Source organism: Stenella coeruleoalba (genome assembly GCF_951394435.1).
Source record: "Stenella coeruleoalba genome assembly, chromosome: 10".
In the NCBI taxonomy this organism is placed as follows: domain Eukaryota; kingdom Metazoa; phylum Chordata; class Mammalia; order Artiodactyla; family Delphinidae; genus Stenella; species Stenella coeruleoalba.
Window position 1 is genome coordinate 29796752 of NC_137156.1, and position 27915 is coordinate 29824666.

Sequence of the window (27915 nt, forward strand, 5' to 3'; positions counted from 1 at the left end):
TCTCCACCTGCGGCAGCATACTTTTTCACACCTCTATATTTTCTGCCTAAAAGTCCCTGGCCTCTCTATTTTCAGGACAATCCTGCTTCTTTTCTCAAGCAGTCCCAAGCCCCAAGTAGATTTGTCACTCCTTTTGCTTGCATCATAGAGTGTGTTTTATACACACATCTATTTAGTATTTTTCTTAAACCACTGACACACAACAACCCATTCCTGGTCCCCCACCCCAACTCTGGAGGAAACTGAAAGACCAAGAAACTGCAGGTGTCCTGCACTGAAGGCTGAACCCTGGAGGAGGGTCCATTCTCTATCCATCCTTGAGTGAAAGGAGTGGGGAGGGGTGGAGAGAGTACCAACAGCCCCTCCCTTCCCTTCCTCACTTCTCTCACCAGCCGTTGTCAGAAAAGCAGGATCAGAATCGGTGCGTTATGTTCCTAGCAGGAGGGGGAGGTAGATGGGAGCTGGGAGCAGGGGTAACACGTGGTTGGCCTTAAATAGAGAACTGTAGTAGAGATGGCCTTGCATGCTGAATTAGGAGAGAAGATAGACGTGGAGTTGAAGGCCAATGTAGACCTAGTATTTACATGCCTGCTGCCTTTACGAACTCTTAAAGGGCAGGCATCTGCATCTCTTTACCTGCGGACCTCACAAGGTATTTGTTGCGAAAAAAGAAGGAACAAAAGAAAGAACAAAGGTAACAAAGAATAAAAGAAACAGCACTTATACAGAGCTAGTTCACTAAATTCGTTTCTTAAATAATTATAGCTAGTAATGCCCTGTCACATCCACTATAGTAGTATGTAGAACTTAATGAAAAAATCCATAAGAGTCAAATTATCATCAGTGGGAATCTCTTTGGTCCTCAAATTCTGAGATACAAGAGAGTTTTCCATTGAGGGATTTAAGGCAAAATTGATTTCCTTAGAGGACTACTTTGTGGCATCACTACCATTAGGGTGTGACCCTCTGTCCGCATGAGAAGAGAGAGGCTTCAAGAATCAAGAGCATCTCCCGGTCAAAGAGCCTGTGGTCCAACACCCTGCCCCCATGATCACCCACCTAAATGAGCCCCAGAAACGGCCTCCCTGGCCCTACATTAAGAAATAATAATGATGATGTAATGAATTTAAATATGCCCTAATAAATAAAACTTTTAAACATTGTTCTTAATACCTCAGACTTCACACTATGTACCATGACAATAGGTTTTAAAATAGAATTAAAAAGAAAAAAATTCCAGGGAGGCTCATTCTAGTAATATTCCTGGAAGTAGTAACCTATCATCTAGTTTCCATTTGGCCACTGGAATTTCCTAGCAAATCTTGGCCTAAAGAAAAAGAGGGAGAGGGTACAAAATATAAAAATATAATATCGAGATAGAAGTGTGGTCACAAACGTTTACAGCAGTGAAGAAGCAAATAAGTGAATCATTGTGTCCATGAGTAATGCCGTGTCCAACTTCATACCTCTTGACGGATTTCCAGCACAGCAGAAGACTTCCTGACTGTGGTTACAGTGTGCAGCCTGGATATAGGAGAAGAAAAATGCAATTTAATATATATATAATACACTATATATGTACATACGCACACAGATACATACACAAAGACATATATGTATAGCATGTCAAACTTGAGTACCATGAAGATTATATGCACAAAACTTGAATTAGAAAGAGATGGAAAATAATAATTCAATTTAGAATATTCAAAGTCAAGAAATTCCTTGGGCAGAGCTTTCCAAAAACAAGCCACTGGTTTAGAGCACATTTCCTGTGCCCTAGTGAGTTTCCTGTCCTCTAGGACAAAATTCTCTGCACACCAACCTACCACTCAGTTGGGCCCTGTGACTCACCCAGCTAACGTGGTCAGAGGAGGCATGATTACAAGCAATGCCAGAGTCTGGGGCTTTGTTCTTCTTTGTTCTTTATCTTTACTAAAATACTAGGAATGTGGAATGCCTCAGGCCTTCACTATGCACCACCAGCTCTTTTGAACATTTCTATTCCACCTAAGATTGGCCTTGCATCTGAAGTCTGGGTCACCTGTCACTGGTGATTGGTGGCCTCATTGGTCTCTAGGTAGGTGGGGTAAAAGGCCTATGACTCCACGTGCTGCAATGTCAATGTCTTCCTTTCCCAGACTCTGGTTCACTGGCTTTCAACCATGGCTGTGTATGTGAATCATCTGGGAGAGATAACCAACCAAACAACCGATGCTCAGGTCTAATCCAGACCAGTTAAATCCAAATTTCTGCAGATGGGGTCCAGAGAGCGGTATTTTTTCAAATTTCCCTGCATGTCTCTAATACACAGCCAGGGTGCGGAAACACTGTTTACAAAATATGCGAGACTACTTTCGGATAATATAGTGTAGTGAATAATAAAACTTCAAAAAGGGCTCTTGGCCACATTTTTTCCCTTCAGTTCATCAGTTTCTACCAAAATCTCAGGGGACTCAATTCAAGGGGGGAAAAATGAGTTGACTTTTAATGAACCGTTAAAGTTACTCAAAATTTATTTCAACAATCTCATATTCAAACACATTAGCTTTTTTATTTGAATTCGAACTATTTCCCAAGAGAGTCTCCCATTATGAGTAGTACATTTCAGAGCTCAGAAAATGAAAGACCAAGGATAAAATGAATCCGGTTTAATTCAATTGAATTGTTCTGGTAGTACATTAGCCACTCTGAACTGGCTTCCTATGACTACACCTCACTCTATGGACCTCCACATTACCTATTTTCTTAGCTTTTTGATAGCAGCAAAGATAAATACTGTTCTTCTTGTTTGTCTGTCTTCTTTGGAAAGCTAAAAAGAAAACTCTGGTGGCCACTGCTCAGCCTTCTGGCTCTCCCCCAAAATAGATCCTTCTAGAATCTGCAACTCATCACACCTTTTCAACATTTCTTCTCTGAAGATGCTTCAACCTCTAGCATCCAAGGCCTCCACGCTGCTTCATCACCACCGCCTGCTTTTTCCACCAAAAGCTGAAACTCTGGAGTAAGGAAGCAGCCCTTGCTTTCGTTAGGCAAAGCAATTGCTCTGTTTCATATAAATGGCTAATCGGAGCAGGTGAACCGAATTGTCCCTTGCCTGACTGATTTTTCCAAAGCTTTGTGGCCCTAAGTCATCTTCTTCCACATCATTTTTTTTCTCTTTGTACTGTGGAGTGTTGAATATTTACGTGCTACTCACACTTGTGAGCAAATATACAGAACACAGAGTCAGTCTGAAGCCAAATTATGAGGTGAGTGAAATTTGTCTTCAGTCATTCCTGTCAAATTCCCATCTCCTTCAGATGAAAAAGTGCCTCACTATTTTCTCCCGCAGCTGCTCCATTACAAGTGTTCTCCCTACCTGCATTCATAATAGAGTTGTTGTGTTTTTTTGTTTGTTTGTTTGTTTTGTGGTACGCAGGCCTCTCACTGTTGTGGCCTCTCCCGCTGTGGAGCACAGGCTCCGGACGCGCAGGCTCAGCGGCCATGGCTCACGGGCCCAGCCGCTCGGCGGCACGTGGGATCTTCCCGGACCGGGTCACGAACCCGTGTCCCCTGCATCGGCAGGCGGACTCTCAACCGCTGCGCCACCAGGGAAGCCCCATAATAGAGTATTAATAGCTGATAAGGACAAAGTGTTATTACGTCCAAAACAGATGCATTTTAGCATTTGAATTTAACTAGTCAATTCAACAGAGATGGTAATAACCACCAACAATGTGAAAAAAGAACACTAACAGTTGTCACCTAGCCCTTTTCCCCTGGGCAGTGCCACATGGTATTATTACAGCTTGGAAGATGGGCTTTGCCCTCAGCTCATCCCAATCCTAGGCTCTGAGTGGTTCATCTTCCCAAAGATGTAGGGCTACTGTAAACAGCAAAATCGACCTTAAACTCTGGTCTCCTACCTCCAAGTCGTGTGTTTCTTCCCCTGGACCACGGCAACAGCGACAGCACTACCTTTCGTTTTGTGCCTGTTTTATCTTTTTTTTTGCTGCTGTACCAACATGCTGAGGAAACTCAAGGTCAAAAGATTTGTCACTTGCCCGAGCACAGTGAAAGAACAAGGTCAAAACCCACATCTTCTCTCACTTCGGAGTGGCATGGACATATATACACTACCAAACGTAAAATAGATAGCTAGTGGGAAGCAGCCGCATAGCACAGGGAGATCAGCTCGGTGCTTTGTGCCCACCTAGAGGGGTGGGATAGGGAGGGTGGGAGGGAGACGCAAGAGGGAGGGGATATGGGGATATATGTATATGTATAGCTGATTCACTTCGTTATAAAGCAGAAACTAACACACCATTGTAAAGCAATTATACTCCAATAAAGATGTTTAAAAAAAAAAAAACCTGCATCTTCTCATAGTTAATTCTACCTTTTCCTCTGTTCCCTACTTACTCAAGGAAAATAGCATTGAAAAATATCTAGACTTCAAGTGAGTAAGAATTAAGGGGCCGTTCAATACCCCTCACCTCAGACCAGGAACTTGGTGCCTGTTCCACATTCTACTAAGACTGTCCCTGAGTGGATACAGAACACGACCAATCACCCTCCACTCTTGACTCACCCTGAGCCTTTCAGGTCTTTAGGAAAAATGGCGCTGGATCCCCAAACTCACTTGTTCATTGTGTAGCAGAAGATGTAAAACAGGACATCAAAATCACAATATGTGGGGGAAGGAAGTATAAAAATGTAGATCTTTTTATTCTGTTTAATTTTTTATTATCCTATGGCAGGGATCTTTTCAGAAAATGGGATAATTAAAAGCAACACAGTAGTCATAGCATAAAATGGTAATAAGTGCTAACGTTAAAACTGTAGATCTTTTAGAATGTGTTTGAACTCGAATGAAGATCAGTTTCAAGCAAGTAGATATAGTTATGGGTCAACATGCTTGAGTTCTGAAACCCAACAGACCTTCACCTTGCTTGAACCTCCATTTCCTCATCTGACAAAGAGAAGAAATAATATGGGTCTTGCTGTGAAAATAAAGAAACTGGCAGAGAGTAAAAACGTCATCTCCCCTTCTCCCCTTCCTTTGCCTGTCCAAATCCTATATCTTAGCTAATGGTAGAAATGTCCCAAACAAGAGAATCTTTTCTGTGGTGAAAACTTAATTTTGGATCGATGCCATGTGGCACAGTAACTCTTGGAGTGAAGTGGATTTGGTTCCACATGGGAGTGATACAGGGTGGATGCTCAAATGGTCATGGCTCCGTATCTTGGCTGCTCTACAATAAAAAGCAGAATCACTTTTCCCGCCCTCTACTCCTGTTGTCCAACTCCTATATATCTGATTACTTGATTTCAGGAATTCTGGTGAACAGAAAGTAAAGTCCTCCTAGCACTAATCCTAAGTGATGAGCTCTAACCCTAAGAAAGCAGCATTCCCAGTGGCTTGAACCCCACGGGATTTTGAAACAAAGAGGGTATCCCTCATTTGCAGCTTCAGAAATTTTACCTGAAGTCTTCCAAAGATTTCTTCTTGGTGGCTTTCAAACCACCAGTTTGGCAACAGGCAAATTTGTAATCGATGACCTGGTAAATGATGGGGTTGTACACTGCTGCCGATTTTGCCAGGAGGGTTGGCACCACGGAGAGCTGTATGGGGATGGAGTCTGGCCTTCCAAAAGCTGACCACACGGAGACCACTGCGTAAGGAATCCAGGCGATCAGGAAGCCAGCACAAATCAACATCGCTACCTGGTAAGGGAAAGCGACAGAGAACAAAATCGAGGCACTTGGTGGAAACAATGGGTGTGGGGAAGAGGATCAGGCAGCCTATTTTCACCCAAGAAAGTCTATCATGTGTTCATTTATCTTGCCAGTAGGAATCATTTCATATGGATCTCTGAGATGTTCAGCCAGAAGAAGTTATGACAATTCTTATCCCATTCACCACATCTTATCCATTCTCCACTCCAGAATTTGAATGTACCCAAAGACCCGAAGTTTAACCCTATAAAAGGTGTCAGATTGTGCCTACGTGGAGCAGGAAAATCATGCTAAAAGGACATCTGTGAGCCGGAAATTTCCAGACTTCTCAACCCACATTCACTTAAAAACTAGATGGAGAATATGTACACCTTGATGAAATTTTAAATCGCCCTCGTTTGCCTCAGGAAACTTAGAAACTCTGCCTTTGTTTGAAATTCTAATAGGAAGCTTCTTCAGAGATTTCTATGAAATGGAATTTCCTTTGGCTCAAGTTTGAGGCTCAGATGGTGGAAATTCACTAGCTACAAAGCAAAAGAGAGTCATCGAGCTTGAACCAAAGTGACACAGTTGTATAAAATGAGACTTTTCCAGAAAGTGCTTTTCTCTCTCACCAAATTATATTTACCTTTAGAAGCCTGTTAATTTTAGACCAAAGAATAGTTAGAGACAGGGTTCAAAGCACCCTGACTAGTTTCTCACCATCTGCCATTCAGTCTCTTTAAGAATGTAGTCTGGGACTTCCCTGGTGGCACAGTGGTTAAGAATCCACCTGTCAAGGCAGGGGACACGGGTTTGAGCCCTGGTCCAGGAAGATCCCACATGCCACAGAGCAACTAAACCCGTGCACCACAACTGCTGAGCCCGCGTGACACAACTACTGAGCCCACGTGCCACAACTACTGAAGCCCGTGTGCCTAGAGCCTGTGCTCCACAACAAGAGAAGCCACCGCAGTGAGAAGCCCGCGCACCGCATCGAAGAGTAGCCCCCGCTCGCCGCAACTAGAGAGAGCCCGCCTGCAGCAACGAAGACCTAACGCAGCCAAAAATAAATAAATTTATTTTGAAAAACAGAATGTAGTCTGACCCTACAGATTATCCCACTTGAATTCAACAAATCTTTTTTTAGCAAGTGCTTTGCGTGAGACACTGTGTAAGTGCTCTGGAGACACCCGCACCCCTCCGTGCCTGGGTTGTATCCCTCTAGAGCACAAACAACTACGTGACAAAGCTGAATATGGTTTAAGTGCCGGCTCAGAGGAAGACAAAATTACATGCTATGGAGCAAAGTAGGAACAGTCTCAGGAGGAATGTGGCGTATAACCTACACGCTGGCAAATGGAAATAAAGGCGAGTGAGACCAGCACAAGCAAAGGTAAAGACAGGTGTGTGCGAGGTTTGTATAGGAACTAGTAAGCAATTCACTTCGATGTGTGAGAAAGCAACCAAGGGAGACGAGCCTGGAAAGAAAGATAACATCCACGTATTCAGGGTTCTGTATAACATATTACTGAGCTTGCCCTTAATTCCATATGCCTGAAAGCACCAGGAGGTTTTTGAGCAGGCGACATATGAGAGTCACGTTTAGGAAGATTAACCTCTAAAATAAAATGCAGCTGGGAAAAATCGGAGGCAGAAAAGTCATTGTTTATTCATTCAACCAGCAAGCGTGATTGAGGATCTCCTACGTGTTTGTGTTGAGGATAAAAGAATGAACAAAGCAGACACAATGCCCGCACGCCTAGACTTTCCATTCTGAGCAGGTTTGTTTAGGCAACTGTATGAACAAGAAACAAAAGGGGTCTTAATTAGAGTACCGAGATTTGCAAAGGAAGTCCAAGCTTCCGGTTTTCTTTTAAATGCGAGCTATTTTAAGCCCCGGTTGAGAGAGAGAGAGAGAGAACTAACTTCAAAGCATCCTTAATACCATTATCTACTAGATTATTCTTTCAGTAAGATAAATAATGAAACCGTATTCAAATTTGCCCTCTGTGTGATGAAGATCTGCTGTCGTTTGTTTGTATTTATTTTCCTCTTCCCAGTATACCTTCGGCCTTAGCATTGCCAGCAACCCTTCTGCCCTGTATCCTCTTTTATGGAGTTGGCATCTCAGGAATCACAAGACCAAGTCTGACCAGAGGACTGCATGCCCCTGGCTACAATCCTAGGAGCAGGGTTGGACACAGGACTAGAACGAGCATAGTCAGACCCACCCTGGGATTTTATAAAGGCAGTTTTAGGAAAAGTCAGCCTTCCTTTTGAGTTACCTAAAGGCCTGGGAGGATGAGAGGCTGGAGATATCTGAGGCCAGGAGCCACTTCCTTTCACAGCCCCCATCCCCTAATTTAAGAAGTAAAATGTAAATTAACAGCTCCGAGCATCAAGGTCAGCAACGTCAAGCTGGCGTGGAGGATGAGGAATGAGACACCAAATATTTTATTAATAGTAGTTAAAGCAACAATAGTTGCACATACTTGATTGTGTTTGAAATTCAATTGGAAGAGTTTTTCCCATAACAAAGTCATTTGTGTGCATGTGCATTTCAATATGCTTTTGTGGGAGCAGAGCTATTGCATGCAGGAAGTGGTCCGGACCCCTCAGTCTACTTGATCTGTGGCACAGCCTGCCAGTAGGGTGTGCTTGCCCTGGGAACCCCGTATGTGTGGGCTGTGTCAAGAAGGAAGCATAAGAAATCTACCTGAAAGTCTCAGATTCTAAAGCTCTACCCCAAAAAGTTCAAGGATCATCTTTAAATATTAACTGTAGCAGAGAAAAACCTCAACAGTAACCATTTTGCTCCATTTTGCAAATAGAGAATCTAAATCCCAAAGAGGTGAATCAAATGAGCCCAGATCTCCTGCACGTCCTCAAGTCCCGAGTTAGGGTCCTGAGCTAAACTTCTCACCTGCGCTCAGCAGTTATAGAGGAGGCCTGAAGCACACATGCAGCTCTCCTGCCTACTTGCCTTTCCATCTTTCTGCAGACGCTTACCCAGGAGAAACAGCATTTGGTTTGGTCTGTGTGACTTTTGTTTGTAAATGGAGTGGATGCCTCAAAGCTCACAGCGAGGGTCATATTTTTTTCTAAATCCTCAAATAAACAATAACAGTATAAATAAAGCTTGCTCTAGCCGATGTCTGGGAACTTAACATAGCTCCATCCTCTCTCCTTTGGTGTGAGTCATAAGATGATTTCACAGTATCTCAAAAGCTGTTTTCTGTGTTGCTGCCAAAGTCATTGACAAAAAATAGATTAGCACTTAGTCCATAATATTTTCTATGTTTTACATATTTTCTCTTTTTATGGGAGTGTATAATGGGGAACACTAAGGACTTAAAACATTTGCATTTTGTTATCCTTTTTAAAAGGACAGAAGAGAATTAAAATATACCAAGGTTTTTACATACATAGCAAATGAATCCGAGTGTTTTTTCTGGGATTAGAATAAAGCTAAATACTTCAAATTGAATGACTAGAAATCAAGTTTAAAGCAGAAAGAGGGATAAAAGCTTAGATCTCAAAGTACTGCATAATGTTACTTATGTTTTTGAAGTGAATACAAAGTTAATATGAGGCACAGTCATTTTCTACAAGCTTCTCACGTTAAATAAAGTCCACAAAATATTAAACTTTGAAATATTAAAGCTATTTTTAAGAGAGACTACAAAACTTTGCAAAACTTTGCAAAAGTTTCACGTGACATTCAGTTTTCCCAGAACTTTCTACTCAAGTTGGAGCACGTTTAATCTTCCCATCACTCTGTCCTTCGCTTTCCACATTTCTAAGTGTGTCCTCATTTCTATTTTCCAAAATTTCTCTCCCAGACATCCTTAAACCAATTCTAATACAGGCACCCGTACCCATCAATTTCTTCTAAGTTGTTTATTTTTTTAATTGCTTCATTTTTATCACTGCCTTTTGGTTCACTGGAAAAGGAATAAAACTTCAAATTCTTAAACTAGACAGTTTTTGTGGGAGGAAATTCATAGAATACGTGTTTAGCTTCTACAAAAGAATTACACATCTGCAACCCTGCTGATTTTTCAAATATCTTGCTGCAGAGGACCAAGAAATACTGGTACGTTTCAGCTACATGGTTCAAGCTGGCATCAGGCATCACATAAGCAATACTGCCCACAATGGATCAATTCCAGTGAATTAACCAATTAAAGCAAGAATAGAATAGGGATGAAGAAGTTCTATAAGGCGCTGCCTCTGGGCCCAATACATCTGAACCATTACAGCAGAGAAGTTTTCCCAAAAAGGGAAGTCCTATCTCGTCTGTGTGCAGAGGCAGCGTGGAATAGTGGGGAAGTCTGACATGGAGATATTCAGGTTTGGATTCCAATCTTGCTTCAGTTCCACTGACCACTGTAAGGGAGACAGAATAAGATCTGCCCCTTCAGTTCCTTCCACCAGGCTCCTTTGCCCAGATATAAGTAAGACTTCAGCCAACATTTGAAGCTGCCTGCTACCTTGGATAATGAAATAGATAAGGAGAGGACTGGATGCGGAAGTGAAGGCTTAAAATCAGAGCCAAAGAAATGGAATAAATGCCCCACCAATGATGAGGCTGAATCACACTCCAGAACCAGCTAGACTACTGATAACAAAGATATTGCAGTGGCTGGGATGAGATAAGGTCACAAGGAGAGAGATCACCACATCTGTGCATTGAGAGACAGGGCAGGAGAGGGTCCCGCCTGCCTACAGAGAGCGTACATTTGGCAGGAACACAGGCAGGATCAGATTTGGTTTTTCTCTCTTGGCTCTAGCCAGCAAGTATATGGATTTGTTCCCAACTAGAGGGGAAAACAGTAATAAAAGTTGGCAATGCAATGATAAATGCCAATTGTAAGACTACGGCCCTCCACGTGTGGGCAGCCTGTCATTGAGGGATGCTGCCAGTGACAAGGAGGAAGGTGGGGAGCTGGACAGCTGTGACCTACCTTCCTCGGCCCTCTGTTTCCTCATCTATGTAGAAACAGGGGTAGCGATATTTCGCTTTCACACCACCTTTAAGAAATTAAGTAATGCGACAACTCCAAACACGTCTAGTTTGAGTTTCCTCCTTCCTTCTATTTTACCAGCAGAATGACAACAAAGGCCAACTGTCTCAGACCCACCTTCATACACTGATGAAAAAATTTCTGAGAGCTTTGGTGCCCTGGTTGTGATCCGACTAGGAAATATTAATTTATATATATTTTAAAAAGGAGTAGGGACCTCCCTGGTGGCGCAGTGGTTAAGAACCTGCCTGCCAATGCAGGGGACATGGGTTTGAGCCCTGGTCAGGGAAGATCCCACATGCCAAGGAGCAGCTAAGCCCGTGTGCCACAACCACTGAGCCTGCACCCTAGAGCCTGCATGCCGCAACCACTGAGCCCGAGAGCCACAACTACTGAAGCCCACGTGCCTAGAGCCCGTGCCCCACAACAAGAGAAGCCACCGCAATGAGAAGCCTGCACACCGCAACGAAGACCCAACACAGCCAAAAAATAAATTAAAAAAATTTTTTTTAAAGGAGTGGAAGAAAAAGAAGAATTCTGCACTTCCCAGTTGCAGTTTTCTCAAATCTTAAAATACCACTACTCCATAAGCAAGCGAAAGCTGTGATTGGAAGGAGAGGCTGCAAATTAGGTCATGTCACTCTATGCATCTGTGTTTTGAGTTGTAAGCAACAGAAATGGACGTTAGCTGAGTGAGACAGAAAAGGAATGCACTGGTTAGGACAGAGCATCACTGGGAATGCTCAACTGAGAATCGGGGCCAAGCAGACAGAAATGATACCCCAAAACTATGACCTGAACCTGTTCTGATACACAAACTCCTGCTGCTGTAGCCGTGTCCTTGGGAGCAATCTCCCTGCCCTTCACCAGGTGTCACTAGTTTCTGAGACAGGCTACCATAGCTGGAGCCTAGGGTCATAGCTGCACTCTAGCCACAAGGGAATCTTGGAAAATCAATAACTTGTCTTGGCGTATCTTTTAAGTCAAGAGGCCATCTTTGCACAGAAACATTGTTTCTCCCCTGCTGCTCCCCAGCAAGACATAAAATGTTGACAATTTCTCAACATGGAAATTTCAGACCCGGAAAGGGTTTCAGCCACTGTCAGCCAAAACAAATGACAAGCGTCAGCTTTGCGACATTTCTCAGTGGGGAAGTGGCAAAACTGGCACTGAACTTTGAAATTCTTTCCATCGACAAATATATCTGTGTATGTTTGAGGCATTGTATTAGGTTCTGGGGACACAAAGTGAACAGAAAGATATGGTTGTTACCCCTGTGGGCCTTATTGACTAGTGGTAAAGACAGACATGGAACAAATAATCACAGAAGTAGGTAGGTAATGGTAAATTAACTAAAAATTGTGACAAGTTCTACAAGGCAAATGTAAAAGAGGCAATGAAACATTTTAATAGGAGGACGTGAATTCAATTTGGAGAACGCTTCTCTGGAAAGTAACACTGAAGCTAAGAACAAGTAAGAAGAACCAGAGGAAAGCAATTAATAAATTGGTTCAAGAATACAGTTCTGCTTTCCCACTAACTGCCCTCAGAGTCCCCACGGGGGTTCTCTGACGCCGAACCCCCAATGATAAATAACATTCAATGAGCAATGCTGGAGGGGAGTCTTTTGAAGGAAGCAGAGGTTTACGTTGATGAGTTTTAAAAAGGCTTCACAGTCAATGTGAAAGAACAAAGCAAAACAAAATGCCTCTTCAGGTACAAAACGGACAGAGGGCCTCAAGCTGGGGGTCAAGGGACCAGTTAACACTGATCAAGGTGATTAGGTTAATTAACATAGTATATTCAATTATGTGTCATCCCAGCAATCCTGATTAAGCATCTAGCAGGTGTCGGGCCCTGGGGAGCCAGAGCAAACAGCACTTGCTCTCATCCAGCTACTATCTTGCAAAAAGAGCCACAAAGATGTGTCATTCAGAAAAGTGGATATGCCAAGTCCTCTGGTGGCCCATAGCAGAGGGACTTCAACAAAGCAGGAGGGATTGGGAAGGTTTCCTGGTAGAAATAAGAGAGATAAAGAGCAACCCAGGTGTCCACAGGATCTGGATACTAACTATAGGCCTGGGACATTGTAGGTGAGCTGTGTGTGCTGAATGAATAAATATGAAGTACCAAGATGTGCAGCATAGTCATATACGGAAAAATTAATGGAAACTTCTGGTATTTCCTTCCTGTTACTCCACCTTCCCCCTCATCATAGCAGCAGCAAGAGTGTCCACTGCATTGGTATGAAGGTTGTCACAGGCAGAAATGCCGAAGAAGTAAAACATTCATTTCTCAGCGTCTGAGTTTCAAAATAGAAATTCGAAACTTACAAGAGAGGAAATAGTTGAAATAGAGGGTTTCGAGTGTGACAAAAATGATTTTTGAGTATCTACAGCCAGAGATGTGCAAGACTAGAGGCATTAAGTGTACAGTGTGGACAAGTTAAAGGGACGTACGTGGATACAAGAGCCCACAGTCCGTCAAGGGCCTACAGCCCAAAGGCAAGGGAGGACATCAGAGGAGCTGGTAACTGACCTTGAGAAGCTGTCCTGAAAATACTCCACTGAACCGAGCACAGGGGGCCAGGGAAGGGGTTGGGGGAACAATAGACTCTCAATGCAGTTGCACAAGCAGACAGCTTGTGCCTCACTTCCCAGGGTGCCAGCCAAGGTCTTGACATCCACCCAATGGGTTGCCAAAGAAGGATGGGGAAGTACCTGGAATTTCCAGTGAGTCTAAAGAGGCCTTATAGCTGAAACAAGAAAGATGCGAAGTGACCCATGACAATGGATGCCTGAGGCCAGAGGAAACCTTAACTATCTCAGCAATACTAGGGTCAATAAATGACAACAACCAAACAAGATGCCCCCGCCCATTGGTCCCATGGAGTTATAAAGACCTCCCTGAACTTACACAGAGCCTAGGAAGAGGAGGAAAACCCAATTCAACTGAATTTACCCTGATTGTGTAACGTTGTTTGTTTTACAAGGTCAAATGCCGGCATAAAAATGAGATTATACTGAGTCATAGGAATATGAAGAGAAAGGGTTTTTTCTTTCGGTTTTTTTTTTTTTTTTTTGGTTTCTGTAGGGTTTTTTTTGCTTTTGCACACCTCTGCAATTTCTGTAGTCTGAAATTTCAGCCTGCTATAAAAGTCTAGCAAAACCATTTTTTAATTAATTAGAAGGAAATTACAATGTGGAGAAAGGTTTATAGCTGGAACATCAATTTTTAAGTTGGCGAGGTCAGACTGGCAAAATGCAGGCCCAGATAATAACCTACCTAGAAATAATTAGAGTACACAAAGAAATGAATTATTTTCATCCCATAATCCTATGAGGTAGCCTTTCATAAGCTTTTAGACCAGGACATTATGAAGATCAGAAGCATCAAATGAACAAGCAAAGGGCCAATCCTGAGAGGTAGTTGAATGCAGGACAAGGCTTCTAAGACTATGAAAAGGCCTGTGAAGGTTTTTCTACTTACTTTTACTCACTACAAAAAAAATCAAAATTAACTAGTAATTGAAAATAGTTTAAATTTAGAACAGAATGTGCCACAGTAGAAAGTTCTGTTTATTTTTCAAGGTAGGTTGAATTTTGACTTAAATATTTTGCACAAATGTCAATAATTAGAAGCATTGTATGTTTCGGTTATTTTAATATAGGTTTTATATATACAAATGAAGTCAAGATGTAACATATACTATAGATATCATGTATAATATAATGAGAATACATGTTAGAAGTCATATATAAAGTAAAATCATACACATATATGCCTACGCTTTTCCTCTAACATTGCTTTGATTAATCTGGTCTGGGTGAGCCTGACTATTTGATCTGCACAGTGCAGGGCAAGGAGAATGATGACACATCAAGGTTGGGATTGACATATACACACTACTATATTTAAAATAGATAACCAACAAGGACTTACTGTATAGCACAGGGGACTCTGCTCAAAACCCTACAATCTAAATGGGAAAAGAATTTGAAAAAGAATAGATACATTTATATGTATAACTGAATCACTTTGCTCTATACCTGAAACTAACACAACATTGTTAATCAACTATACCCCAATATAAAATAAAATTTTTTAATAAAAACAAACAAAAGAACTACGCATCAAATTAAATGTTATATGCTGAGCTTCCCCGTGTATGTATAACGAGCTTTAGGAGCTCTGACTAACGAGCTGCCCACCCCCAAGAATACACGAAGAACCAGATGCTAGGGTATTGGTGAAAGCTGGCTGTGAGTGGGCTGAGTTGAGGAGTTCAACTAACAGGAGAGAGGATGATGAGTGATTGCCTCAGAGAAACGGGAGAAGGGCCTCATGGGTAGGAGGACCCAGATTCACCCAGACAAGTGTCTCAAGGCCAGTAACCTTGGGGGATGGGAAGAGGAGAGGACATCATATGACATCTCGGCAGCTTCATGGCATGCCACACTACAGGAATGCAACTGAGATCACATCCCCATGTGACAGCCATCACGTGGTTCCCTGGGCATACTTCCACGAACTATTGAACACAAATACTTTTAGCTCGGTTGCATTCATCTATTTCCTAGAACAGTACCTGGTACCGAATAGGATTTGGATGAAACGGAATCCACATTTAACTTGGATGAATTTATTGGCATTAGTTGGTTTTTTACATCACAGACAGGAGCTAAAGGAAGAGCTAGAAATGAAGAACTTAATTCATGATCCTGAATTTATGGAAATATTTTTCTTACATAACAGCCCATTGTAAGCTAGAAGTTGATCATGATTCCTGATGCTGCATATTTGTCCAGGTAGAACAGCTCCATTTTTAGGTGATCAGTATAGATTTAGAGTGATGACAAGTTCAAACTTTCTTCTACGCAAATGTGGAGTTTAGGGAGTAAAGGAACCAGAAGCTCTAGCTCTCACTGTGCAACCAAGAGGTCCTTGCACAACATCTAAAAATCTGAAATTTGGAGAGAAAACTATTACTAGGACAAAAGTCCTGACTTAGTAGGTAGCCACCTGTGGTCTGGAGGGAACTGTGTTACTCCTGGTCCCTAAGGCCAGTGGTCTCCAGGGTAGGCTGTGAGGACACTTGAAGGTGGATATCACTCAACATGATGGATTGGGACACCAGAAGAATGATTAGAACTTCAATCTACATTTATTTTTATCTTTCAAATATAAGATGGAAACTAGGGTGCGCTAATATTAAAAACTCAGTTTGAGAGTATGTGCTGAAAACTATTTCCTCGATACAAGGGTGAAACGTGATGGAAGTGTAAAGACCACTGCCTTAGCCCTTACCAGACCTCCTAAAAGTTAGAAGAGACATGAGGAATCATGATTCCTTTAACATCATCCACGCAGCCGATGACAGGATAACATGTTTATCTCATTGACTCCCCACCACAACCCAGAGAGATAGATGTTACTATCCCTGTTACACAAGTGAGGAAGTAGAGATTCAAAGAAGCTAAGTATCTGTCTCTGGGTCACAAACCTGGCAAGTGTCGGTGATAGAATCCAAACTCTCATCCGTTTTCAAACTGTCTGCTCTTCTCCTTACACCACAATATCTGAAGAGCTGCTAACTCTGAGGCTAGCATTTGCCAAGGGACTCAATGCTGCAGAAATTGCCCTTGTGTGAAGATGGGTTTCCCATAGGAAAGCAGACATGGTAAGCTCTGACTCTGTTAATAAGGAATGTCCCTAATCGTGCCCATCAAAGTCCATACAGGACAGTAAATACTGTGAGGCGTTCTATGAATCATAAAAGTTATTACTCTTATTAGTGAAATAATTGTAAGAAGCAATGATATCCTATTCAATAGAAAGAAAAAGCCCCCAGTAGATCCATTGTATAAATTCGGTAGCTATTAGACGTGTGTGTGTGTGTGTGTGTGTGTGTGTGTGTGTGTGTGTGTGTAAATGAGAGGGAGATAGAGACAGAGGGAAGAGATACTACAAAGGTTTAAATAAATAATAACAAAGTTCATAAGGACATAAACAGTGGACATTGGAAGTTCTCCCAGTCTCCAACATTCTCTGTCCTCTTTGCCCTATGAAGTTTTAACTGATTAGAAAACACGTCTGTAAATTACGACGCAGTTACCTTGGTCAGTTTCATTTCCAGCACGTGGCTACTAGGGATCCGACTGTCAAAATGAGCTACTTCTTTGGAGGAAGACTTAACCTTAGCAATGATCTTCACATAGGAGAACACGATCACGGCCGTTGGGAGCAAGAGGCAGAAGAAGAGGATGTTCAGGATGAAAATCTGGCCCCCTACTGAGGCCTGGGCCAACCACCAGTCCAGGGTGCACGAGGTTCCGAAGGGCTCAGGTGCGTAGTCCCCCAGACCTACCAAGGGCATGGTGGTCCAAAAGGAAGCATAGGCCCAGATGACGGCCAGGCAGATGTAGGCGTGCTTTCTTTTCAGCCAAACCCCTGGAGGTGGAAGAATAGCATTAGTAGGATGTAATCTACCCTCCGCCCAGATACCTCCCTTCCATAGGTCAAATTCCACATCCAAAGAGTTAATCCATTGGATTCTGGGAGAAGTGGTCACAGTAACCAAAGCCGGAGGGAGAGTAGGGTGGAGGGAAGAGAGTTCCAGAGCTTGGGCCCTTTTTCCAAGAGAATAAAACTGGAAGTGATTTCACAGGGAAGGTTTTCTCTAGGCATCTGGGAGCCTTGGGAGGGGGAAGTGACAAAAGCTGGGGAGAGGTGGCAGTAAAAAAGATGAGAGGATGCTGAAGACAGTGGAAGGTCTTGGGAAAACATCCGGAATGATCTTTGAGATCCTATCCAGGACAAGAGGCCAACTGGTAGAATATAAAGATGGAGCCCAAAAAAGCATGTGTTAAGGGTTTATCTAAGGTAGAGTCCTTTGCGGGAGAAGTGATAAGACACTGCCCGTATCTTTAAAATACGCTTCTTCCTAAAAGCTCGTGTGCCTCTCACCTAAGCACTCGTGGAGTGGGTGTTGGTGCCACGGTCATGACTGTGTGGGGTGACGTTATGGGGTGACCCCACTGGGTGAGAGGAGATTTTGAATCTTCCAATGTTATTAATACGACAGTCACATTCACACAGCCACAGATGGAGAAGTGGGGAATCTAGGTAGATCATATCATGTTCTGCAAAAGAAATTCTGTGAAAATATTTCCAGTAAAACAACAACAACAAAAAATGAGCTCTGTGTTTCAGCACTAGTTTCCATTCGCCGAAAGAGAATTCCAAGAGGCAGAAACAGTGCAGTCATTTAAGGAAAGCTGTAAAGCGCTAGTGATCATTTGCAAAAGTTCAATACAACCACCTAAGACAGGTCAGCCTGATCTAGGGCTTCAGCCTGCAGGGGAAATTACCTCCATACCGGTTATTGCCTGAAACCCAAAGGGCCAGAGAAGTAACCCCTAACTGCCTTGCTTTTTGGTAGCAGAGAAGAAATATCAAAACATGCTTAATAAAAGCCAAACGATTTCTTCAGCACAGACTCAAGGCCTGCCTCTGTTTAGTGTCATGTGAGGTCTGGGAAATCAGAAGGGCCTAATGCTTCTCATTTCTAGTATTTGACCCTCTTCCTGTAACCTTTCCAGACGTCAGTGTTCTTATCAGTAAAATGGAGAAAATAAAGATATACTGCTTACAGATTTTGGTACGGGTGAAATGAACAACGCCAGGCCTCCTTTGCAAACTATGAAGAACTGCACTAACACGAGTATTTACTCCTGTGTTTGTCTTATTTGGCGCTAAGAAGCAATATAACAGATTGTTTCCTTTGTCTCTATTTTTCCAAACATACAGTGCCATAAAATGCAAATTTCACGGACCCACCAGAGAGGGGTAACAATTACGTAGCCACAATAGCTGTCAGCTCTCAGTTCTCCACTCTAATGGAGAAGACACTGGCACAAATAATTATATATATTTATAGGAATGTGCATAGGCATACGTAGAAGCATTTATGGTTAGGGTTACTTAGTGAGGTGTTTTATACTTACATTCGGTTATGGTGAAAGGCTGTCAAGTACAGGAGGGAGTAGATTAGTAGATTGGTTCTGTGATGCTCCAGCAGTCAGAACTAGGACCAATGGGTGGAGGTTACTGGGAGGCAGTTTTGTCTTAATATAAGGAATAACATTGTAACAATGAGAGCAGACCAATCCGAGAATGGGCTGCCTTGTGCAGTAGTAAGCTCCCCGTCACTGGTCACTGGAATTATTCAAGAAGAGGCCAAGTGGCTGTCTGTCAGGGATGCCTTAAAACAGTTTATCACATTACATGGGAAAAAGGTCTACATGTCCCCAAGCGACCTTCTAATTCCAGCATTCCAAGACACTGTGTGGAGTGTTTAATTGTGCGACAAAACAAATGATGAAACTAGACTATCGAGAATCAACCTTAGAAGAAGCTGGAAAAAAATATATCGTTCCCATAGGAATTATGCCCTGCAATGATTCTGGGGATGGGCGGCACCATCTCTTTAACTGACCCAAAGCCTAAAGTCAGGAGAATATTTAAAAAGCAGAGACATCGAGGTTTAGTCTTCCTCAAATATTCTCAGGAAATGGAACTTTTGCTTTTTTGTCTGTAAAATCTATATTTAAAATCTATTTTGATATGATCAAAAATAAGTTTATAGAAAAATATTGAATCTGAAATCATCCAGCATGGTTATAATTGTATTTTTTGTATTTTATTGGAATTTTTGATTCAAGCTATTTCTATTGCAAGTTTTAAGCTGTTTAGAAAAAGATGCAATTTTTATTTTTAAAGGTGAGCCTGGATGGTGCAGACATTGGGCCATGACCCTACCCCTGCCCTGACCCCCTGCATGTTTTTTTTTTTTTTTTAATTTAGGACTGTAAACTTTTAAAATATAAAGAGAAATTCCACCCCATTGAGAGTGTCACATCAACTTGATCCTTCCCATTTCAGGCCCCAAGAAGCCAAAGTACGAAAAGTTAATTTTTCACACGTAGAATCGTTTTATCGTTAAAGAAAAATCTTTAGCCTCTGAAAATTTGTTTCTTGCTGGTTCACCCCTGGCCCGTTCTCTTAGCTGCTCATCTTTCTACCTACCAAGACCACAAAAAGAATGTTGGGCGGTATTTCTGTATGTGTGTCCTTTCCTGCAGGCACGGCTCTCTAACCTGGAGGAGAATTCCTCTTCTCTGCAGTCATAGGGATCCTGAGTGCTAAAGGAGAACCAGAAACATCTTTCCGTATAATTATATTTACTACTTGGGGAACCAGCCAAACGTCTTGGACCCAACATCCTTTCAATGTATAAAACGCATTCTTTTGCTTGTATGGCTTAACACGGTAAAAGCTTACACAATTTAGACAGAAAAATGATACTTTTAAAAGCATCATAGCCAAACACCAGACATTCCTATAAAAGTAGTATTTAAAGAAACCTACATTGACACAGGTTCCAATCTTTAAACATAGGTTAGAACAAGATAAGCTATAAGTAGAAATACTCCTGGTCTCTGAGGTTATTCATAATCCTTATTACCTCTGGGTAAAACTTGTACCGCTTTGACAATCCACCTAGATTTGACTCTCAGGGAATAGAAACCTTCCTACTTACCATACGATAAATAGCAGATTTTCAAGTACCGGTCCAGGCTGACAGCAGTCATGGTGATAAGACTTCCACAGCCGAAGAAAAATCCAGCCCATCCGTACCAGCGGCAGCCAATCCAGCCAAACACCCAGCGGTGACAGAAGCAAGAGATGATGGTGAACGGTTTGCCTACAACTGGAGCGCCAAGCAACTTGTCAAGGGAAGTTCCCTTCGGTTAAAATGTACCTCGCCTACCGCAACTCGCTGTTGAGTTTTATCCCATGCAGACCACAGAGAGCTCTTTTCGGAAATGTTAGGCCCAGTTTGTTTACAGCCAGACCCAGATTTCTGGGATTTAAACTATTTATTCCTTCAGGCTTCATCAGTTCATTTTGTTTGTTTGTTTTTTTTACTTTCTAGGAAGTCATCTTCTACTGTAATTCATGCCCTGCACCCGCCTTATCCAGCTGTGCATTCAATCTTCCCCCTCTTTGAAGGAAATGGCTGAGGAAGCTTTCCAAAATCTGTATCTGATTCATCTGTCAAAAGAGGGTCCCCAACCTGAATGCGTTAGAAGAACCAAGTCACTGACATTGGCAGCCTGCAGGGGCCAGCCTTCCCCACCCCTCCCAGGTGCGCCCCGTACCTGGTACACTGTTAGTTCAGTCAATTAACACATATTTATTGGGTGCTTTTCTAAGTTAGACATGCATCGCCTCTAGTGGTCTACACAGCTGGTCTCATACTCCAACTGGCTAGACTGGGCACCCTCATATCAGAGCTTCCCAGTCCTATTGGGTCTACAACCCATTGTCAGTGAGGAAACCCAGTGTAAAAGAATTCGTGTTTTGTTTAACAAATGAACTATTTAGTGCCCAGGATGCAACAAGGTGCCAGAGGACAAAGTGGAGATTAAGATTAACAGATTCATTTTTAATAGATAGAGGGGGCAAAAGAAACAAATAATTTGTAATATAAGATACAATATGATGGACTGATGGGTCATGATGAGTTCCGGTAAGAAAAATGAAGCAGAGGAAGGAAATAGACGGAAATGGTTGTTTTATATCAGGAGATCAGGGAAGACCTCTCTGCGCATGTGATGTTTAGGTAGATGCTAAATCAGTGGTTGAGGACTCGAGCAAACATCTAGAGGGAAAATATTCTAGGCAGGGGAGACAGCAAACTCAGAGCTTGAATTGAGTGTCTGCTGGGTGGGTGCTAAAGACAGCAAAAAAGACAATTGAATGTGACTCCGATGGAGCAAAATTTGTGTCTGTTGTGCCTGGGATCCATCAGCAAATGGTATTTTAGGCTTCTTTCTGGAGTGGAGCTTTTGATGAACCTATGGGATGTCATCTAGAACCTTCGGGATGCCAAAGGGTTTTGATGAACCTCTTGGAAAGGTCTCTCCCTCCTCCACTAGGTAGAGTGGTTCTAAACCCAGCTGCACATTAAAATCACTGGAGGAGTTTTGTTTTGTTTTGCTTTGCTTTGCTTAATTTTAAATATCAGTGTCCAGAGCTCCAACCCCCAGATAATCTGATTTAATTTATCTGGATTTAATTTACCTGACTTCATTTATCTGGCTGGGCCGTCACAATATAGTGTTTTTAGCTCCCCAGGTGATTCTAATACATATACATGATCGAGAGCCATTGATTTTAAACAATAAATATTAGTTGTATAGATGACATACATCTGGTCTCTAGGATGTGTTTATTCAAGGTGCTTATAATGGAATATAGTGAAACAAGAAAAAAAATTAAAAAGACATAAAAATTTTTAAGGTTTATTGGAAGGAAAAAATGTATTTAAGAGATAACCAGAGGTTGCAAAAAATGATCTGAGTTGATCAGAGAAAACTAACCCATGGCAGAAAATGCTTTCTGGTGAATTACTCTAAAGATATATACAGAGTAATGAGGTGGTTTATGCAATTCTGCAGCAGACTTGCTTGGTTGAAAGCATTTTCAATGTATCTGACCAATTAAGGACATTTTTATTCAAACCTAGTCTAATTCAGCCTTAAGCATAAGTTGGTTATAAGCGAAGGACGTGACTGAAATGGCAGGTTTCATGCAAGCATTTTACGTTCAGTACCAGCGAGAGAACCACTAGGGGGCAGCATGGTGAGCTGACCGGAGAGCCATCATTCATGTTGCGACACCGCCATCGCGTGGCCAAAACGAGAATGGCAGTCACTTTGCAGCCTCGCAAATTCTCTGAGGCGTATCGCGACTATTTTCACAGAAAAGGGCCGGATATGTCACTTTCCTCTTAATGTGCATGTGTATTTCCCCAAAGAGGTCATGATATTTCAGTCTGTCCATACTGAGTAAAGTCTTCCCAAATAACCAAGATCGTCCAAACTCAGTGAGAGGGCAGCACATCCATTGCTGTGTAACAAACAGTGACTCAGTAAGTAGACACATCACCAAGACTTGTTTTCAGAGACTGGCAGTGGCAGAAAAATCCACTTATGAAGAGAGAAACAAATACCGGGAAACATTTTAGAAGGGATGCTTTGGATGAGACCCTGCTAAAAGATTTCCAGTGGAAAGACGAGTTGATGTGTGCTATTCAAACTCAATTTCCCTAATTCTAGTACCTTAAAACCATACGCTGTGTAGCAGAAAGTGGGGATCCAGAGGCATATTTGAGTGTATCTAGGCAACTCTGGAATTTTCTATGTAAATGTAAAGGGAAGTGACTGACCCCAAATTGTTCATATTTGTAAAAATGAATTACAGTTAAAGAGAAATTTTCTTCCAATTCCTCCTTGCTGGGTTACCAGAGAGACCAAAGAAGCAAGAAATAAACCAGTGGTTCAAAATTTTGGCTGCACAATAAATTTACCTGGAAATTCTAATTTTAAATAACCCGATGGCCAGGTAACATTCTCAACTAATTAAAAGCAAAATTTCTGGGTATGAAACCCAGCTGTGAGTTGTTTTTGTTTTGTTTTTGGTTTTGTTTTTAATTTCCCCAACTGACTTTTTTGTGCAGCCAAGGTCAAGAACCACTGAACTAGAAGCTTCCTATACTTGCAGTCAGTCCCTAAGCCACACTTAAATATGTCATTACAAGGGCAACCCTTCCCCCTTCCTTGGCTCACCTTTCTGACCCATCATTTACCCTTAAAACCTCACCCCCTTGATGTTTATTTTAACAGATTTCCCTAAGCGAGTGAGGGATGTAACAGAGCTCAAAACAGTGATCTAAATCCTGTCTGTAAGTTTCTGTTTTCTGAATCATTTAGCCCACTGTACTGTGAGGTATCCAAAGTCTCATGTATCATTTCAAATTGTATCCTCAGCATCTAACATGCCCCGCACATGGAATGGACTCCATCTATGTTAAATGGATGATCTCTTTAGCCAAACAACACTCTGCTGACTTACCACAAACACTGTAAAGATGATTTGTGAAAGGAGGAGCAAAAGAAGCTGGGGGTAGGGTGATCTGTGAGCCAGTGAGGACTTTATGACGGGGCATTCAAACCCCCAAAGAAGAAATGACATGGCTGCGTTACCTGAAATCCCCAGATCACAGATCGCTAAATTGATAGTCATTATTTCCGCAGGTTTCAGCTTCTTTTTTCGTCTAGAAGACATATAAAGGACATACCCATTTCCAAATGTGGACAGAATCCCTACAAGGAAAAATATAAATTTCCATCGTTAAAACTAGGATTTAGAGCTCACTCAGATATGAAACACTTCTCAATTTCAAAAAATGGACACCATAGATTTAGAGGGTAGCGAGAGGATTCTAAATAAAAGTCTAAGTCAAGAAGATGAAATAAAAAGCATGAGTTGTGAGTGACAGGCGAGGGATGGTTCACCTCCAAAGGGATAGGAGTCAGGGATGGTCAAACGGCACTTACCCAGAAAAAGAACCACTAATTTCCCAGTGAAGCTCAGTAGGGTGTGGGAATCCCCATGGTCAGTTCTTGGACTAATCCCCAGGATGCAGCATCTCCTCAGCCATTTTTAGAGTACTAGCTTTATAGAACTCCTCCCCTCTGATGAGAAGGGTTAACCCCTTGGCTATCGATAAATTCTGAAGACGAAGTGACCCAAACCAAATGAGGTGCTTTCACTCTTCTTGTGGACTCCTGAGGGGGGACCAGCATTCAGGAGAAGCAGAGGCCAGATTAGGCTGGCATGACCTCCTGCAAGGACAGGGTCATCTCCTGGAGACACATCCAGGACTTTTTTGCATCCTGAGGACATGGACGCTGGATATCTGCCACTGCTACTGGACTCAGTATGAAGGGGAAGTGGGTGACGATTGATAACATGGACTCTCCCACTCCCACCAAAGGGAGAGAAAGTGGCCGTCAACCCACCAACCTACCAACAATGATATAAATGTGTTCCCACTTTTATATATCCTTTTATTAATGACTGGCTTTGACATTACAATGATACTGTTCAAAAGTTCTTACAAACCCAGTTTAAATCCAAAAAGACCCAATCCCTACTGACTTTAGTTAAGAAAAGAATACACCTACTTCCATAGCTTAACATGTAGAGTAGATTTCTTCAGGAATTCTTGCTTCATAGTGTAGCTGTGTATAAATGAGAATCTGGTACAGCTGCCTTTAGTAGTAAGGAATAAGGAGAGTATTAACAGGAGAAACCCAGATTTTTCTATCTTAACTTCTACTTCTCCACCACAATTCATTTGGGGGGGCAAGGGGGAAAAATGTGTGTTTCAGCTGATGGTCTGAAACCACCAGGCATTAACTGCGTTTGTGGTCTTAGGAAATTCTGAATCCCAGGAGTCAGTGCTGCCTCGTGGTCTATTAAAACCTCTTTAGCTTTCTTAAGACAGAGGAGGAAAAAAATAGAAGAGGTGGTGGAGATTCTAAACCAACTAAAATGAAACCCATGTCGCATTAAAGGAAACCAGCTAACAAGGCACACTGGGAAACTAAAATGTGAAAACATGGCTAGAAAAATTATAAACACATGCCTTCTACTTTGTATCCAAAAAGATTAAAAAACAATAACTATGCATATGCAGTTGATACACAAAGCTCATTTGAACATCCTTTGTCTTTTTACGTCTCTTTTGAGAATATTGATTTTCTTATTTTTCCTTTCTTAAATTATCTTTACTAATGATTCATAAGGCTTCACCCAGTGCCCAAAGCTTATCAAAAAATAGTCAACTCTCTGCGAGAGCTGCATGTTGATTATTCCCACAGGCAATCTCCCGTAGGGGAGTATGAGGAGAATGCAAATTTATTTTTAATGAGAGTTAAAGGAAAAGAAGATTAAGAAGGTAAAAGCTAAAGTGAGGGGGACATTTTTTGATGATCAAAATCCTGACTCTTTCTATGAATACAAAAAATTTAAATCTCGTATATAGACCGTTAATGAACTACGTATTTGTAGTAAAAGAGTAGAGGACGGAAATGGGTCTCTAGTTTATTTCTCCTCTATTCCAAACTCACATTATCTTTTCATCTTCCAGTTTTCCCTAAGACTTCTAGTATTTAACAAAACTCACCAAGAATGTCATTCCACTCTGGTTCCTTTAAAGGAATCTGGGCACATCCCCAGGAGGGAGGGAACCAGACACAGCACCGAACCCAAGACTGGGTCGAGGATGAGTCCAGCCCCCACCAGCTGACCCTGGCCTCATCCTGAACGAACGACTGCTCTGGAACATACATTTGGCCCCACCCCCGACTCCCTGAGTGATCTGAGGCTCCCTTTGTTCCGGGACTCTTTTCGGACCCCTTTATCTGGTGCCTCTTCAGTACTCCCATTTGAATATGATTGTAGATTTTCACCCCTTAATCGTCCTCCCTATTTTGTGTCATCTGGAGAAACATGTCAGGTTACAGATGCTACTTTGTAATTCATTCCTTGCAATTGATTGCGACAAATTCATTTATAAGATGTCTATTTTTCTGTCTTTTCTGATCATTGAAAGTACTTATGTTTAATAAAAATTCAATGTGGATTTTACTACCAGGTAGTCCCTGTGTGGGGAGAGAGTAGTTTGCCCATTTTGTTCACTTCTGTATTCCCAGCAACTTAAACAGTGGCAAAGAATAGGCACTCGATATATATTTGTGTTTGAAAGGACATGGAGGTCCATTGATAAGAAAAAGAATTTAAATCAGTACCATAATAACTAATAGCAAAGCCAAGGACCCAGGGAATCCCTTTGCAGTGGAATTTCTGATTCAATTTCATGGATTCCTTTTGCCTCAAGCACTGACCATAGAGGGGTCTCCAGACTTTTCTAATGAGTTTGGCTAATTTCAGGAGGTTAAATGAAAGTCTTAGCCCGTAATAAGTAGATGAGAAAGAGAGAGAGAGAAGGAGGGGGAGAGAAAGAGAGAAGGAGACAGAGAAAGCTTGACCCAACAACTGAAAAGATTAAAGGCAGACACACCTAAAGACATAACCCACCTGCACACTGGTTACCCAAATTTAAAACAGCGATTTTCAATGTAAGAAAAGTACTGTGGTTGAATCTAATTACCTAGACTAGTGCTGTCCAATAGAAATGTCATGGAAACCAGAAATGTGAGCCACACATGTATTTAAATTTTTTCTGGTCGTCATATTAAGCAAAGTAAAAATATTACTAAATGAATTTTGAGAATATATTTATTTAACCTAATAGGCCCCAAATGTTATAGGTTAGACATGTAGTCGATGGTTTAAAATTATTAATGAGCTATTTTACATGATTTTTTCTGGTCCTATGTTTTCAGTATCTGGTGTCTATTTATACTACAGCACATCTCAATTTGGAAGAGTCACAGTTCAAGGACTCAGGAGCCACACGTGGCCACCACATTGGATACCAGAGCCTGGAAGCAGACGTACCATGCTGTGGATCAGGCAGGAAAACTTTTGACCCTGAACTGACTTCCGTTTATTATTCATACATTTTTTTCAACTCTCATCAAAATCACTTAGTGATGCTATCATGGTGGGACCTGACTTTAGGTGAAGTAAACACAGTGTATCCATCCTGACTACAGCATTGGGACGGAGTTCTCTCCATTGTGAAAAGCAGAGGCTAAACTAGATGAGTTTTAAGGTCCATTCTGATACTATACTCTTATCCTTATATCAAAAGTATTTTTCAAAAAGTAAAAGCATTCTATTTAAATAAGAGCTCATGATCATTAAGTTTGTCATTTGGTAGACAAGCCTACTAGCAAAGCAACCAAAATGAAATATAGTCTCAAGATAAATTATTTTGCTGTAAAACTTCTTTGGATTATCGAGGGAATATTTATCCCTAATAATAAAGATAATAGAGTCGTTTCCATGAAACATGTATGAACTCTGTGATGCCACCCCTTCTTCCTGCTTCCTCCCGCTCTCCATCTCAAAATATCCACTCAAGTGTTGGAATCTTTGTGCAAAATTAACATAGCAGCCCATGAATTTTCTAGATGCAGCCTTTGCACTGAAAAGGCAAGGAAACTTACCAATGATTGTTAAGTAAAAGCCAGCCACTAAATCCGCTTCCCAGGAAAGTTTGGAAGCAAAGGGATCCCCCTCCCGAAGGTAGTACGGCAGGCGCTCATCTAGGGCCGGAGCCGTGTGGTTCAGAGCCATGCCC

At 41.8% G+C, this 27915-nt stretch overlaps 1 protein-coding gene across 1 annotated transcript; it reads right to left on the minus strand.

Moving 5' to 3' along the window:
- Positions 1 to 1312: 1312 nt before the first annotated feature.
- On the minus strand, positions 1313 to 27915 carry OPN5 (opsin 5; the record flags this gene model as incomplete). Its single annotated transcript, XM_079934305.1, has 7 exons — positions 27782 to 27915; positions 23843 to 23962; positions 20332 to 20502; positions 16846 to 17180; positions 5468 to 5709; positions 1467 to 1524; positions 1313 to 1327 (listed from the first exon to the last, which is right to left on the minus strand). Exons 1-7 carry the CDS (start codon positions 27909 to 27911, stop codon positions 1313 to 1315), a joined length of 1071 nt encoding a protein of 356 aa, XP_079790431.1. The 5' UTR covers positions 27912 to 27915.